Source organism: Cervus canadensis, chromosome 26 (assembly GCF_019320065.1).
Source record: "Cervus canadensis isolate Bull #8, Minnesota chromosome 26, ASM1932006v1, whole genome shotgun sequence".
NCBI lineage: Eukaryota > Metazoa > Chordata > Mammalia > Artiodactyla > Cervidae > Cervus > Cervus canadensis.
The window spans coordinates 4565503-4580358 of record NC_057411.1 but is presented as its reverse complement, the minus strand read 5'-3'; the positions used below and the strand labels follow the sequence as shown (position 1 = coordinate 4580358).

At 39.9% G+C, this 14856-nt stretch overlaps 1 protein-coding gene across 3 annotated transcripts in view; it reads right to left on the bottom strand.

Moving 5' to 3' along the window:
- The window catches only part of CEP135 (centrosomal protein 135), a 73966-nt gene extending 61038 nt beyond the window's left edge, over positions 1-12928 (bottom strand). Inside the window, exons 1-6 of one of the 3 annotated variants that reach the window (XM_043448065.1) lie at positions 12707-12928; positions 9540-9696; positions 7843-8033; positions 6734-6901; positions 4227-4368; positions 2135-2219 (exon numbers count right to left, since the gene is read on the bottom strand). In XM_043448065.1, the coding sequence (XP_043304000.1) occupies positions 2135-2219; positions 4227-4368; positions 6734-6901; positions 7843-8033; positions 9540-9652 (699 nt within the window). In that variant the 5' untranslated portion in view covers positions 9653-9696; positions 12707-12928. Of the gene's footprint in view, positions 1-2134; positions 2220-4181; positions 4369-6733; positions 6902-7842; positions 8034-9539; positions 9697-12706 lie in introns of those variants that run through there. The other 2 variants (XM_043448064.1, XM_043448066.1) reach the window with 2 other exon arrangements.
- Between the last annotated feature and the right edge of the window lie 1928 nt (positions 12929-14856).

The following is a 14856-nucleotide window of genomic DNA, read 5'->3' as shown; positions in this document are numbered from 1 at the left end:
CTGAGAGACTGGGGAGTCATCAATATTCAGGTAATAAACTAAGAGAGTAGATGAGACTATCTGAGAAAACATGGAGAGGAGAAGTCAAAGAATCTTGGGGATTGGTGATATTTTAGGGAGCAGGCAGACAAAAGAGCAAAGACGATATTATAAGAGGCTAAAAAAAAAAAAGGCAAGAAAAGGAAAACAAAAAGAAAATGAAGCCACAGAAGAGTTTCAAAGAGAAATGATCAATAATGTCAAATACTGCAGAGTGAGTCATGAAAATGAAGACTTAAAAGTATCCTTCTGGATGCAGCAACTAATGTCAATGGTAACAGTAACTAGACCAACTTATACAGTGGGGGACAGAGGCCAACAGAAGGTTAAGAAGTGAATAGGAAGTGAAGAAGTAGAGAAAGAAGAATAAGACACCCTTTAGACTGGCTCAGACAGTAAAGCGTCTGTCTGCAATGCAGGAGACCCGGGTTCGATCCCGGGGTTGGGAAGATCCCCTGGAGAAGGAAATGGCAGCCCACTCCAGTATTCTTGCCTGGAAAATCCCAAGGACCACGGAGCCTGGTAGGCTACCGTCATGGGGTCGCAAAGAGTCGGACATGACTGAGCGACTTCACTTTCACTTTCAGAGAAATATGCATGAAGGAGAAGGCCTTAGTTAGCAAGAGGAGAAAGGGAATTAAAAGATTTTTTAAGGGGTATTAGTGATGATGATAAAAGCATCTCCTCACAGTACTGAAAAAATGTATAGCCATTAAAATGGCCATATAAGTTTGTTAAAGAATAACTGATTAAAGCAATATCCTAAGGAGAAGAGAGGGAATGGGGCCAAGTGCACAAAACAGGAAGAATACCATCCTACCCATTAAGTCTTAAGGAGAATCTGTGAATATTGCTCATTTGAAAGGTAGAGATAGGAAAATGAAAAAGAAGCTGATGTCCTGAGAAGGAGGGTGTTATAGGGCCATGAAAGAGCTTGAAGAGAACTGTAAAATCTGGAATATATGCTGAGAACAGAACAAACTCCCACCAAAAAAAAAAAACTGATAGAGCAGACTCAATCAAGACTGATAACCACATGAAACTGGTGATTTCAATCAGAACGGTCAGGCTATTTTCTTCAAATGCCTCAGCCACCTCATGAAGACAATAAAGACTGGTCAGTTTATGTTCATAAAGTACTTAGAAAAAAAAAGTGATGAAAGAATGACTGAATATAAATTGAAAAATATCAATTAATATTCATCTCATATGCATATTTGATATGTTCAACATCTCTCCGTAAAGTAAGTTTTTTGGATGACATTACTACAATTCCTTTTAACTCCATTTATCCAAGTGATCTTCAAAGTACTTTATAAACTTAACACTTATACCAATACATAGGTTACATCTATATTGGTATGTGCAGATTTCTTCACTCCAAAAAAACGTAGTTATGTGCAGAATATGAAAAACATGTTACCTGATTTAAACTTCAGTAAGCATATTAAGAAAGAAAGCCTATAATTACCCAAATCAGAATTTAGCCAAGACACAAAAAGAAAGTAGAAAAGAACAAAGGTTGTTCAAAGTTTTCATGTAACCCCGAATCTATTCACTCCCTTGCTTCTTTAGAAAACCGTCTTATGGGGTCCTGGTGCTTATAGAGAAAGTTTTCATGTAACCCTGAATCTGTTCACTCCCTTGCTTCTTTACGGAGCACCAGTGCTTATAGAGAAAACATTCAACAAGCGTGGCCACTCGGAAGAGTAACTTTCAAAGACATACTCAAAATGATAAAATCTACAGAAAGGGTAAAACAAGTTTTTAAAAATACTATTATAAAGCATAATACACTTCAATAAAATACCTCTTGAGATGGAAACAGTTAATATGGTTATAATATTTGGGGAGATAGATGATTCACCTTAAAAAAAAAAAAAAACTATTATTCACCTCAATGCATAGTGCAGGGAATGGACTGAAGGCTCTGAAGCCATCTAAGCCAATCCATCTATTAATTCTACTAACGAATTTACTAAAAAGAAAAGCTGTATTAAAAACTCAGGTATCAGAAATATTAAACATAACCCAATTCTATTTACAGTCACAGCACACTCACCTCAATCCCAACTAGATAAATAAAAAATCCTACCTGCTTGTTATAATCTCTCAGTCCACTTTCCATCATTGCTAACTTCTCTTGTAACTGGCAGACTTCCTGTTGAAGTTCTTGAATTCTGAAACACATTTATAAGTAATGTCAATATATTTTTGATAAGAAATACAAAATTACAAAAGTGAAATTAGATGCCTTTTAAAAACCCTCAACTTTTTGTTTCTCAGTGAGGTAGGAGGTGCTGGGCCAAAGGGTTCCCAGGCCACAGCACAGACTACATCATCTTAGAGATTTAATTTTGTAAGAACAGATACAAAACTGAGTGGTAAATAATCTGAAACTCAGAATCATTATGTCTCCTACTGCATTTTGATCCTTAAGACAAATTCTTCTGGGTACTGTTGCCAATTCTTAGGTTCAGGGAACTAAGCATCAAGTCTAAAACTCACAATACTATTAAGTGAAATAAGGGACTAAATGTTTTCTGACCCCACATGACCCTGTATTTTCTAACAAACTATCTTGCAGTCTTAGAGAGAAGAAAAATACTGAGAAATACCAATTTTCCAGATAACTACAGCAAAAAAAAACACTATTCTTTCCTGGAACTTGTTAATTCCAAGAGAATCAAGATTTGTCTAAATCATCTGAATTGTATGAATGCCTAAATGTACTGTACTACATCAAACTTTGCCAAGCATTAACAAAACAGGACATAATCACTTTCATACTGGAAAAATAAAGCCTGAAGCCAGGTTTAATTTTAAGAGACATTTTCCATAGGATAGGCAGAATACAGCTGAACACTGCTTGTACCTGCTGTTAGTATTACTAGAACCAACACCACCCACTAACCTAGGAGGAGGAGAGCAGTATGTATGCAACCGCACTCATATATGCATGAGTGACTCTAAATACAGTGCATGTGCAAAGTAAAACAAATAAGATAATCAAGAGACTAACGCTACCTATGACGGCTTGATAGAAAAGAAGAATGTTAAGGCAAAGAAAGAGACAGAAAAATGATACACGTGTTGTTGTCCAGTCACTAAGTTGTGTCCAACTCTTTGCGACCCCATGGACTGCAGCATCCCAGGCCTCACTGTTCCTCACCACCTCCCAGAATTTGCCCAAGTTCATGTCCATTGAATCGAATACATACGGAGCCATCTAAAACTCAGTAAATAATATTAACATATTGTCTAAGTCCTAATTTATAAGTACCAGAAAAACAAAACCAAACTATTTCATGGGTAAAGTCAAGTAAGTGTATAAATACAGGTACATAACATTGTGTGAGAATAACTGAGCTAAAGACCCTAATAAGTCCCCCAACCAATGTCTTTTTTTTTTTTAATTGCTATAGAGGTTAATAATAAAGTAGAAAACTCTCTCATATTGTCTAAATTATCTACAAGTAAAAAGCCAGCTGCACCAGCCATTCCCACTAGTGTATTCTGCACTTAAACTGCTTCTGCAGCCGAGACCCGAGAGGCTATCACTAGCGCTCTCCTACTCCTCTGCACCTTCTAACATGTTCTTAATGGCATTTTGTGTATTTCCCCTTGTCTCACCTTCTTACCGGGTTGTAAGTTTCTCAAAAGTTGCATCTTTACATCCCGAGAACACTTAGATAGCCTTTTCCAAAGAGTTTATTGAAATTAGAATTAAAATAGAATTTACACCTGATTCCAAGTTAAGGAAACACCAATATACAGACCTAGAGAATCATGAAGCAAGACTTTCACAGCCAGTTACAAGTCTACTCTGCTACTGGCATTTGAGAAAAATCTGAACTAACACAGAGTCTGTAGAAGATTTACTTGGGTGATAAAGCTGAATGTCAAAGCAACTCTACTGAAATAGGCTCTAGGTGGCACTAAATTGTTTTAAAGCAAATATGGACAGGAACCTCAGATATATGATTTACTTGAAATCAAATTTAAAAACAAGTGAAAACCTTCAATATTCAGAATATATTCAGAAAGCATTTACTGGATGCTTGTGCAAAGTTCTATGCTGCACACCAGAGACAGGCTAGTTAAGAAGACAAAACCCTACTATCAAGAAACTTAGGGCTAACCAAGTGATGAGGTGACTAACGCCAACAGAGGATTCTTTAATGCACCTGTCATCAGCCACGTGCAGGAGGTCTGCGATGTAAGGGTCATCTGGCTGAGGAACCGGATATGAAGTGATTTCAGAGGGAGGGACTGGTTCATCAATCTGCATGCGCTGGCGCCTGAAAGCAATATTTCTTTTCTTGCCACCTAAAAAAAAAGCAAATGTGTATTTCAAAAAACTGAAAACAAAACAGTCTTAGAATTAAATACTTCAGAAGGCTAGCCTTTTTGTTATAAAGTATGTGTCTGGCTCTTATTACATAAGAGCCAGGCCAAATGTTTTCTCCCTTACACATAAATACCTACCTGATCTTTAACTGAACAACTCATTTCTGCAAACCTCAACAACACATGGTTAGAAAGCAACCTTTATTTTCTGCATGCTTGGTATACATGCCCAGATTTAATCTGTCCCTTCATGAGATGGGGACCAAACTCTGGCAAGACTAAAAGTTGAGTGTGCCTTGTGGTACATAACAGAGCTCAAGAAGTCATCACCAGCAGAAAACTGTCAAATGAGAAGCTTCAAGGCAATGATAGCTAAAATAAACATGTTTATTAAGCAAGATAACTGAAAGGAGCAGATAACTGAAACTTTAAGAATCAAAATCAGTATATAGCAGAATATGTATCCTGAATTAATGGGGAATTTTCTTAATTATCCTTAAAACCAGCAGGAGTAATTTCTTTTAATGGCTAGATATATCCCATGTGGGTCCAAACCACAAGGATAATTCACCTTTTCCAGTACCTGGCCAAGATTAGACACGTACTTGAAAAACTAACTGACCCTCACAAAGAACAAACACAACCCACAACTCTGTCTTCCTCAGAATCCTAACAAGTTTGCTATACTCCTAACCTCTTGTTTTGAGGATGAAGAAACCAGGTCAAGAGTATTTAGGTGACCTGCTTGTAGTTACACACCTGAACACGCAAACCACTTTCTTCTTCCCTCATCTCCTGGTTTTCCTCCTTGGCTGATCCTTCTCAGTTTCTCTCAGAGACCCTCTTCTTCCATCTGTGCCTTAAAAGACAATTTCCTAGGGTCTGTCTTTGGTTCTCCTCTCTTTGCAATCTACATAATCTCACTAGCTAACTCCTACCACATTCAAAGCTTCAGTTCTCAGGATATTCCAATGATTTCCAAATGTGACTCTCCATCTAGGACCATATTTCTGAGGACAGATCTACATATTCCACTGCATACTAGGAGTTTCAATGTGAATGTCCCGTGGATATAACATACTCAGCAAGCCCTTTGTAGACGGTGGACTTCTGTTCTCTTTTCCATATTCCCTATCTTAAGAAATAGTACCAGGACATCCTTGGTGGTCTTGTGGTTAAGACTAGGGGCGCAGGTTTGATCCCTGGTTAAGGAACTAACATCCCACATGCCCCATGGTGCAGCCAAAAAAAAAAGAAAGAAATAGTATTAATATCCTCACTCATCCACTCATTCACTTCAAACAGAAACTTGGAAATTCCTCTACATCCCAAGTTTACTAAATTTATCCATCACTAAATTTTAGAGATTACATCTCTAAATCACCCTTGATTTAGGCCCACTCTTTTCTCAGAAAATCTAATTATCCTCCTTTTTTAGTTCTCTTAATCTTTTAGTTACTTCTGAGATCTTCCCCCACATTTCCGCATCTTTTCTGCCTTTGGCTCATGGTCCTTGCTCGCCCAGCTTATTTTCTGCCATTTCAAGTCCCACGGATTCCTCCCTGATCCTGGCCCAGTTTGCAGTTCTTCAATTCTCAGAGTCTCTTCTTCACTCAGCTACAGACACATAGTAACATGATTAAGCCTGGACTGTGTTACCAGATAGAACTGAGCCAGCTTCCAGATCTTCAACTCTCTTCTGAGGCAACCTTCATTCTGACCAAATTACTACTGGTCCTCACCATGTTCTTTAATCCCTCAGTCTCTACCAAGTCTCATAATTCAGCACCTGCCTTCACCTCATTTACTTCCATGACCTTAATCTCATGGTTCAGACACCTCCATGATCTGGTTACTACTACTGGAGGTTCTTCCATCAACTTTGAGCCTGGACAACCACTAACGCTGCATATGCCCCATCATTTCTTTTTTCTCCTCTGATAACTACTGAGCATAAGGCTAAGAAGACCAAAATAAACTAAGAAACAACAAAGTATATCATTTTCAAAGTCTTTAGAGTAGGAATTATTTTTATAATTAATAATGATGATAATAATAATAGAAAAAAGAATTCAAATTAATAATAAAGGAAATAAAACCCTAGGCACTGAGGATAGACTACTTATACCTGAGAAGTTTACTGTTATATAAGTTTCTAAGCACATGTATAGAATATAAGCTGGGTCTTCAGAAATCAATTTTAAAGGTTTTGTGACTATCCAAATACATCTTTTCAAGTACTAAAGTCTAAAGCATGAATACCCAAAGTCCCATTTCAGTCAACAGTTTAACATCTTTAAAAGATTAGACGTATATGATCTGTTTTGAGAGGGAACAGACTCACCTGGAGTTTGAACTACAGCTTGCAAGTTCTTTTCTTGAAGCTGTTGAATTTTTTCGTTCTTAGCTTTGCTTTCTTTCTCCATAAGTTTGAGTTTATGAACATACTGATTATTTAGAAATTTCAGATCAGCTGTTTCACGTGCGCACTTTTTCAACGTGGTTTTCAACTCTTAAAAGGAAAAAGATTTAAAGAGCATTTTATACATCAAGAAGTTCTTCCATTTCATAAAACAAAAAAAGCCACAATAATTTGAAAGGCTCCACCTGATTCTTATATGCTTTGTTAGAAGGTTGTAACTTTTCTACCACGATTAACAAAACTGCAAATAAGTCACTAAGCACAAAAAGGAATTATCTTTTTCTTCTGTGATAAGACTAATATGAGCTTTTGATCCAATAAAATGGATATGAAGCTAAGGGATTATCAATTCATGCCAAGTATTAGCCAGGGCTTTCTACTAAATACAAGAAGATTTTATAAGTTAGCCACATAATTTACCCTTTGCCTAGTACCTCTGAAATCATTCTATCTTCCAGATCAAAAACAGGGTATAAAAGAATCAGAACAATAGACATACAACTTTTTCTCAGAAACACAGAAGTTGTTACAAGAAAATTTTTCTTCAGTACCAGCATATAATATTTTCTACAGCAACTTGTGGGCTTCCCAGGTGCCACAGTTGGTAAAGAATCTGCCTGCCAACGCAGGAGACACAAGAGACGCGGGTTCAATCCCTGGGTTGGGAAGATCCCCTGGTGAGGTAAAAGGCAACCCACTCCAGTATTCTTGCCTGGAAAATTCCATGGACAGAGGAGATTGGTGGGTTACGGTTCACAGGTTCACAAAGAGTCAAACACAACTGAACGCACACCACCACCATTACAGCAATTTTAATTCTAAAAATGTAATCCACATTCAGTGAAGATGAATATAGTTGTGGAACGCAAATTTATTTTTCTTTTGGAAACTCTTCAACACACCCTACAATATTTCAGGAACTATCAGTAGGAAGACTATCACATTTTCTAATCAATAGTTTCAAAGGTGGAGTAGGATTTCCCATATATAAAATGAAAAGGGCAAAAATTTCAAAAGTCACAAAAATTTACCTTTAATATGTTGACCTGATTGTTCTCTCAGTTTCATTAATTCCAGGTATAATTCATTATTTTCTTTACTCAACCTTGCATTTTCAAGTTTATAAGGTTCCAATACAAAATCAAAATTGGCACTCTCTTTTTCAGCTTTCACAGCAGATAATTTTGATTTCCGAAGACTTTCTGTTGTATGAACTAGATCACTGATATTAAAGAACGGAAAATGCAAATACAAGGAAACATTCTATTAACTTTTAATAACTAAAAACAGACTTCTAAAAGGACTTAAATGTTAATACTAACATGCTATCAAATCGAAAATCTAACATACAAAAACAAACACTAGAGGTCTTTCAAGGTACTAGGAAGGTCTCAAAACTTTCCTGTCGTAATTAAGTTATAAAACATATACACATAGGCAGAACCATCTTTAAACCTGGTCTCACTCACCCCCCATGTCTAATTAGTCACCTGATCCTGTGGAATCTGTGAACCTTACTTGGTCATTTAACACTTACTGAATGCCTGCTACATGCTGAGTGTCAGGGATGCAACAAACATGGATCAGTTACCTATCTCTAAGAACACAGATGAACAGAATATTCACTACATCAACATTTAGTGGGCAGGGAACATGGTAGGGAACCCACTGACATGGAGCTTATATCCTACTAACAATTTGTCAAAAGTTACGGTACTATGTGATAAACTCAATAAATATTTCAGTGCCGACCTTGTGTTCAGCCTGTCCTAGGTATGGCGGTGAAACAGTCAGTCTCTAGTTTCTTGGAAGTCTGCATTCTAATGGGAAGGTAAAACAAATCTCCAACAATAATAACAGCTAAGGTAACGTGCAGTATATGTGACAGAGAGCTGCAGGCCATATAGCTAACTGAGCATAAAGACAAAGCAGGAAGGAGAGGAGAAAGAGACTTTACAGGCAGATAGAACAGCATACGGAGAGACCAAGGGCGAGAGTGAAATGTGTTCAGGAGCTTCAGGAGATTGGTGCAGGGAAGATGAAGGGAATGTAAAATCACTGGGGAAAATGTGTGTCAGTTTCTTGGAAAGTTAAACATACTCCCACCCTATAATTCTGAATTGCTGACCCAGAACTAGATCATGAAGGATTCTGGAGGCCATACTAGAGACCACAAAGTATCTTTCATCCACTCTCTTCTTTTCATCATTATCACTTACAGTCCTACTGCAAAAACTTCCTAGACCATTTCTCTGCTCTAGTTAGTCTCAAATCACAGTAATAGGATTTATGTGGAAAAGAAAAAATCACAAAGAATCTTCCAGTTAAATTAACATGTTAACAGCTAAAGTCATCATCAACCACCTTAGAGAAGCATTATAAATGTGTAGCAATTAGAGATCAGTAACTAACATAATACCATGTCAACTGCATTTCAATAAAATAAAAACCAGTGAATAGAGCAGCTATAGAACTCCTAACTAGATCAGAAAATCACATTAAAAACTGTACTTTTACTCACAGACAAAACCCTCAGAAACATTTACTCTAAACAGTATAGAGTGCACGGTGACCCTGGAGTTTTGCGACGTGGAGAAGAGAGAAGCTTCAGACGATTTAAGGACTTTAAAAGTCTACCCATTTCTGTACTAAAGCACGAAGCTCAACAAGAAACTAGATAAATGGGATTCAGGGTCACACAAGTTTGCAGTAGTGTTTCCATCTTTACCTGAAAAGTTTTTCCACCAAAGGTAAACAGTCCACTGTCAAAGTCTGGCGGTATCCCAACTGATCCAATCTTTTCCTAATATTAAGATACTTTCTTTCTGCAGCTGTAGTCATCTTGTGTTCCAAACTAGGTTTATTCACTTCCAAAAATTAAAATCCTATAAGAAAAGAGTGAAACATCATTCTATTATCAGTTATTATTATTGTTTATTGTTTTAAAAAAAGGTTCTTTTAGCATGAAGCAATTATTTCTTTTGTTTCTTTTCAGGCAGACAGCTCTCTAGAATATTTAGATTGATTTAAATCCAATGCTAATGATATCCATGTTGCTGCATTAAAATAAATATCCCCTCATAAACTTAATACACAGAAGTTAAAACAATAAAACCTCTAGATAAAAGAAAGAAGAATATTTTTCCAAGCCTGAGACAGGCAGAGAATACTTAGAGAAGCCTCTTTTAAGTTTTTCTTTTAAATATAAAAGAGAAACTTGATAAATTGGATTTCTTCAAATTAAAAATGTCTGCTCATCAAAATATATCCTTTTATTTGACAAAACAAAAAACTTAAAAGAGTAGGAGAAACATATTCATAATATCTAACAAAGGATTTGTACATAAAATACAGAAAGAACCCTTACAATTCAATAATAAATATACCCCAATAAGAAATGCAAGGCTAAGATTTGCAAAAGATATCTGAATGAGAACAATCATATGAAAAGATGCTTAACACCACATCAGAGAAATACAAATTAAAACCACAATGAAATATAATTTTGTCCATACTAGAATGGCTAAAATTAAAGGTACAATACTAAATGTCTTCAAGGACTTCGAGTAACAGGAATTTTCACACTGCTACAGGAGTGTGAAATCACTGTGGAAAAAGTCTGTGGGAGGGAGGCTCAAGAGGGACAGGATATATAAGTCCTCATAACTGATTAACGCTGTTGTATAGCAAAAGCCAACACAAACTGTAAAGCAATTATCCCCCAATTAAAAATAAATTAAAAAGCGTGGCAGTTTCTTATAAAGTTAAACATACTTCTAGCCTATGACTGTGTAATTCTACTCCAAGGTATTTACTCAAGAAAATGAAAATAAACATCTATAAAGAGACTCTACAAGAATATTTGAAGCATCTTTATTCATAATAGCTTCAAACTGGAAACAAACTATACAGAAGAAGGATAAGGACACTATACTTAAACAATGTAATATCACTCAAGAATAAAACAAAACTGGTACCTGTCAACAAGTATGGATGAATTTAAAAACATCTGAGCAATAGAAGCCACAATTATATGAAGTTCAAAACAAGCAAAATTAAACTATGTACATAGAAATCATAACAGCTGTCACCTAGGGTGATGGGGGTAGTTGGAGCCTGACTGGAAGGGCATGAGGGAGTTTTCTTAGGTAATGAAAATATTGTGGTAATGGGGACAGACATCACACCAATGTATACATTTATCAAAGCTTTTCAAATAGCATATGTAAAGTTTACTGAGATTAAAAAAGAAAGACCCCAATATGTAAGTATCTCTGGACATCTTTTTATCCTTGTCTTTTTAAATATCTATGAATATATCATCTATCAAACTGCCCTAAAATGGAGTTATCCAAAGATCACTTCTTTAAAAAAACATGCTCTCTTTTCTAACCTTTGCCAGGTAAATGTGGTCCTGGTACTCATATTTCTAAATCAAACAAAAACTTTGTTTTACATCTGTATTGCTTTTCACAATTTATATAAAACATGCATGGATATGAATATATGCAAAATTTGATCCTCACAACTACAATGAGGGAAAAAAGGTCAAGGACACCCTCCACATTCAAAGATGAGGAAAGGCTGCCTAGAGACAGTAACTTTTTCTAAATCACAAGGTCACCAAGTAGGTGGGCAGTCAGGTCTCCTGAGTCCTGACCCAGCGCTCAGGTTTCTGCATTATGCCGCCTCAACTTACTAGACGACTCCTAAGTGAGTACTGCTCCTTGATAACTCCTTCCTACAAATCTCTCCTTCTTCACATTCTTGTTAGCCTTTTCTCTGAATGACGTCCCCATTCTATGCTAGGCTCTTTCCAGGTTCCTTCCACAAGAGGGACCTGACTGATGCAGGTGTTCTAGAAAAAGTCCTGAAGAAGTCAGAAGTGCACCTGTCAGACCAAGAACCAGCAGGGCCTCACAATTCAAACATGCCTCCTTTTTGTCTGGTATCAACTTTGGTTACCCAGAAAGAATACATCCTCACATCCTTCTGAGAGACAATATGAGTGAGTATTAAAAAAGAAAAATCATCAACACATACGACAGATGAAAAAGATTAAAATCCTCTCAGGAAGGACAAAAACACACGTATTAGGCTTTCCCCACCCATGCATGGGCTGCTGTCCTTCACCACCAACACAACGCGCCCTTCTACATCATCCAAACACTGCGGCCATACTGAAAGTTTCCAGCAGAACAACATAAAAGGTAAGGTTTGGAGGTCCTCCACGCATACGTGTTTGGAACTACCCACTTCCTTAACTCTAGGGAGCTCACGTCTGAAAGCCAGTGCAGCTTATTTTTACAAAAGTATCCTGTGCATGTGTGTGTGTGTGTGTATAGTCTCCTGTGTATATAATATATATGCACAAGGGCTAGAAAAACAAAACACCCCAAACCATCATTAACTAGGTTATCTCGCGAATCCTCCCTCACTGAACTAAAAACAGTAGAGAGTGGAAGAGGGGATGTTTACTAAGGTGCCGGACAAAGGTTAATAAATGACTCGTCCTAGGCTTTGGGGCACTTTTGTTTTACAAAGAGCCTGTATGATTCTTATACGAAAGGGTATTTTAACTTTTAAATCAACCCATCAGTCGGTAGGAGGCGGATCTGCTGGAACCGCACAGACGCGCGGCGAGCGGGGCCGGAGGACCCGGGAGCCCTGGCAACCCCAGGCCGACCTCCGGGCCGCAGTTCCGCTGTCGGGAGCTGAAGGGAAGGGGGTGTCCGCGGCGAGGCGACAGGGCTCCGCGCCCCGCCCGCCCGGGGCCCGCTTCCTCCCGAGGCCGCGCGGCCTCCCTCCCGGCAGCGCCCGGGCCCGGCCCGCGGGGACGGCCCGGGAGGCGGAGGCGCCGCCCTGCCCAGCCCTCCCGCCCCGCGCCGCGCTCACCCGCAGCCCCGGCCGCCGCTCCCTCCGCCTGCGGTCGCATCTCCTCTCGCGCCTCGCCTCCCTCGCTGGCTCCTTCCGCCCAGACACCGGCTCCGGAGCTAGGACAGTTTGAAAATGGCGCGGAGAGACGATCAGGGCCGGCGCGGAGGAGGTGCCGCGGTTGCCTCGGTAACGGGAGCGGCCGACGTTTCGCCGCGCGCAGCGGGGACGCGCCCGACCGGGATGGCGGCGCTGGGCCCCGGTGCCCGGAAACGCAACGGCCCGCACGGCGCGAGGCCGCGGCGCCCCCTGGCTGCCGGCGAACCCCTAACCTCAGCGGCTGCCGGCGATAGGACTCCTCCAAGTCGATCGCGTGCCTTGCTTGACCTTCTCGGCGCGGGGTCAAAATCCTGCCCAGCCCTGGTCCCTGCCGCGAATTAGCCTTCACCCGTTCGGGGGACGCCTTCGCCTGATCTCCAACGACAGGCACAATTGCAACTTTCCGTGTCAGCCACCTAACACAATTAACTGTTGCTCCCACACCCATGCCCAGATGTGTAGACCCTTATAATATACTCAACCCGCTGTGATGATGTAACATCATGATGTTTTGATCCCGTGAGTTATAACTCATCCCGTCAAAACGTAATTATTTGTTTGTATGTCTCTCCCTGCCGTCCCCAGTTGTGAATTCCTGAAGTCAGAGATTATTTTACTCAGTTATGTTTCTCTGGCACTAACCGCAATAAACATTTGTGAATGGAATTAAATTCAAATCAACTCGGTTTAGAGAGCTTGTTCATAAACAGAAAACACATGGTCAAATTGTGGAATTCTGTTTCTCGCGTGAAAACTTCTAGATGATCAGAGACGAGCTAATTTTCTCCTTTCTGATTACTGCTCTGGCAAGTAGGACTTTCATTCTGAAAATGCATTGTCTTTGCATATTACCTAACTGCTTTGTGGGTGTGAATACTTTGTACCCGTTCGTGTATTGTTTTAGCCGTTTCTGTTGTGTCTTGTCTGCCTTCCAGCATGCTTTAAAAGTTGTTTTGTAGCATGTCTAAGAGGAAGTGAGTTAGGCTCTGTAGATGGCTTTTGTTGTCTTGAAGATGTACCTTTAAATACATTTTTTTTCCTGAAAAACAAATATTTTTTTAAAATCACAGCAAAATGACTATGCAGTGGCCATCCAGTCCAGATAGCTCTTTGTCCCACATGCATAGCAGTTAGAAAATGTAAGAACCAAAGCCAAAGAAATTTTAAAAGTTAAGTGGGATACTGAAGTTATAGGCCAGTTTTGCTCCAGGTAATATGGAAGACCAGAGCAAGTTCACTGTTGGACTGAGGTCAGGGTCCCCGGTGCACACCCAAAGTTGTTGCTGCTTGCCACCCAGGTCCTAGGCTTTAGGGGAGCAACAGGGCTAGGGAAGCAGAAGGAAGTAGAAACTGAGCTTGCTGTGGGCTCTCCCCAAATCACCAGGGGACGGGAGCCCTGAATTGGGGGTCGATCCTGGTAGGCCTACCTTCAAAATTGATAATTAGGAGGAGGTAGAGCTAGATCGGACCCAAATTGCAGGCAGATTCTTTACCATCTGAGCCACCAGGGAAGCCCATGAATACTGGAGTGGGTAGCCTATCCCTTCTCTGGGGGAACTTCCTGACCCAGGAATCCAGAAGGGGTCAGTCTCCTGCATTGCAGGTGGACTCTTTACCAGCTGAACTACCAGGGAAGCCCCAGAGAAGAAGAACCTTTCACTGAAAATGAGCTTGCCAACCAAAAACAATCAAGAAATCTGATGCTAACAAAGCCAACAAAATAAAACATCAAAACATGAATTCTTGGGTTTCCCTGGTAGCTCAGTGGTAAAGAATCTGTCTGCCAGGGCAAGAGACATGGGTCAATCCCCGATCCAGGAAGATTCCACATACCCCAGAGCAGCTAAGCCCATGTGTGACAACTGTTGAGGCTGTGCTCGGGAGCCTGGGAGATGCAGCCACGGAGCCCGTGTGCCCTGGCTGTTGAAGCCTCGAGCCCGTGCTCCCCGGCAGGAGAAGCCACCTCCGTGAGAAGCGCAAACAGCAGCTAGAGAGCAGCCCTCACGCGCCGCAACTAGAGAAAAGTCTGCACAGCAGCCAAGACCCAGCACAGCCAACAATAAATAAATAAA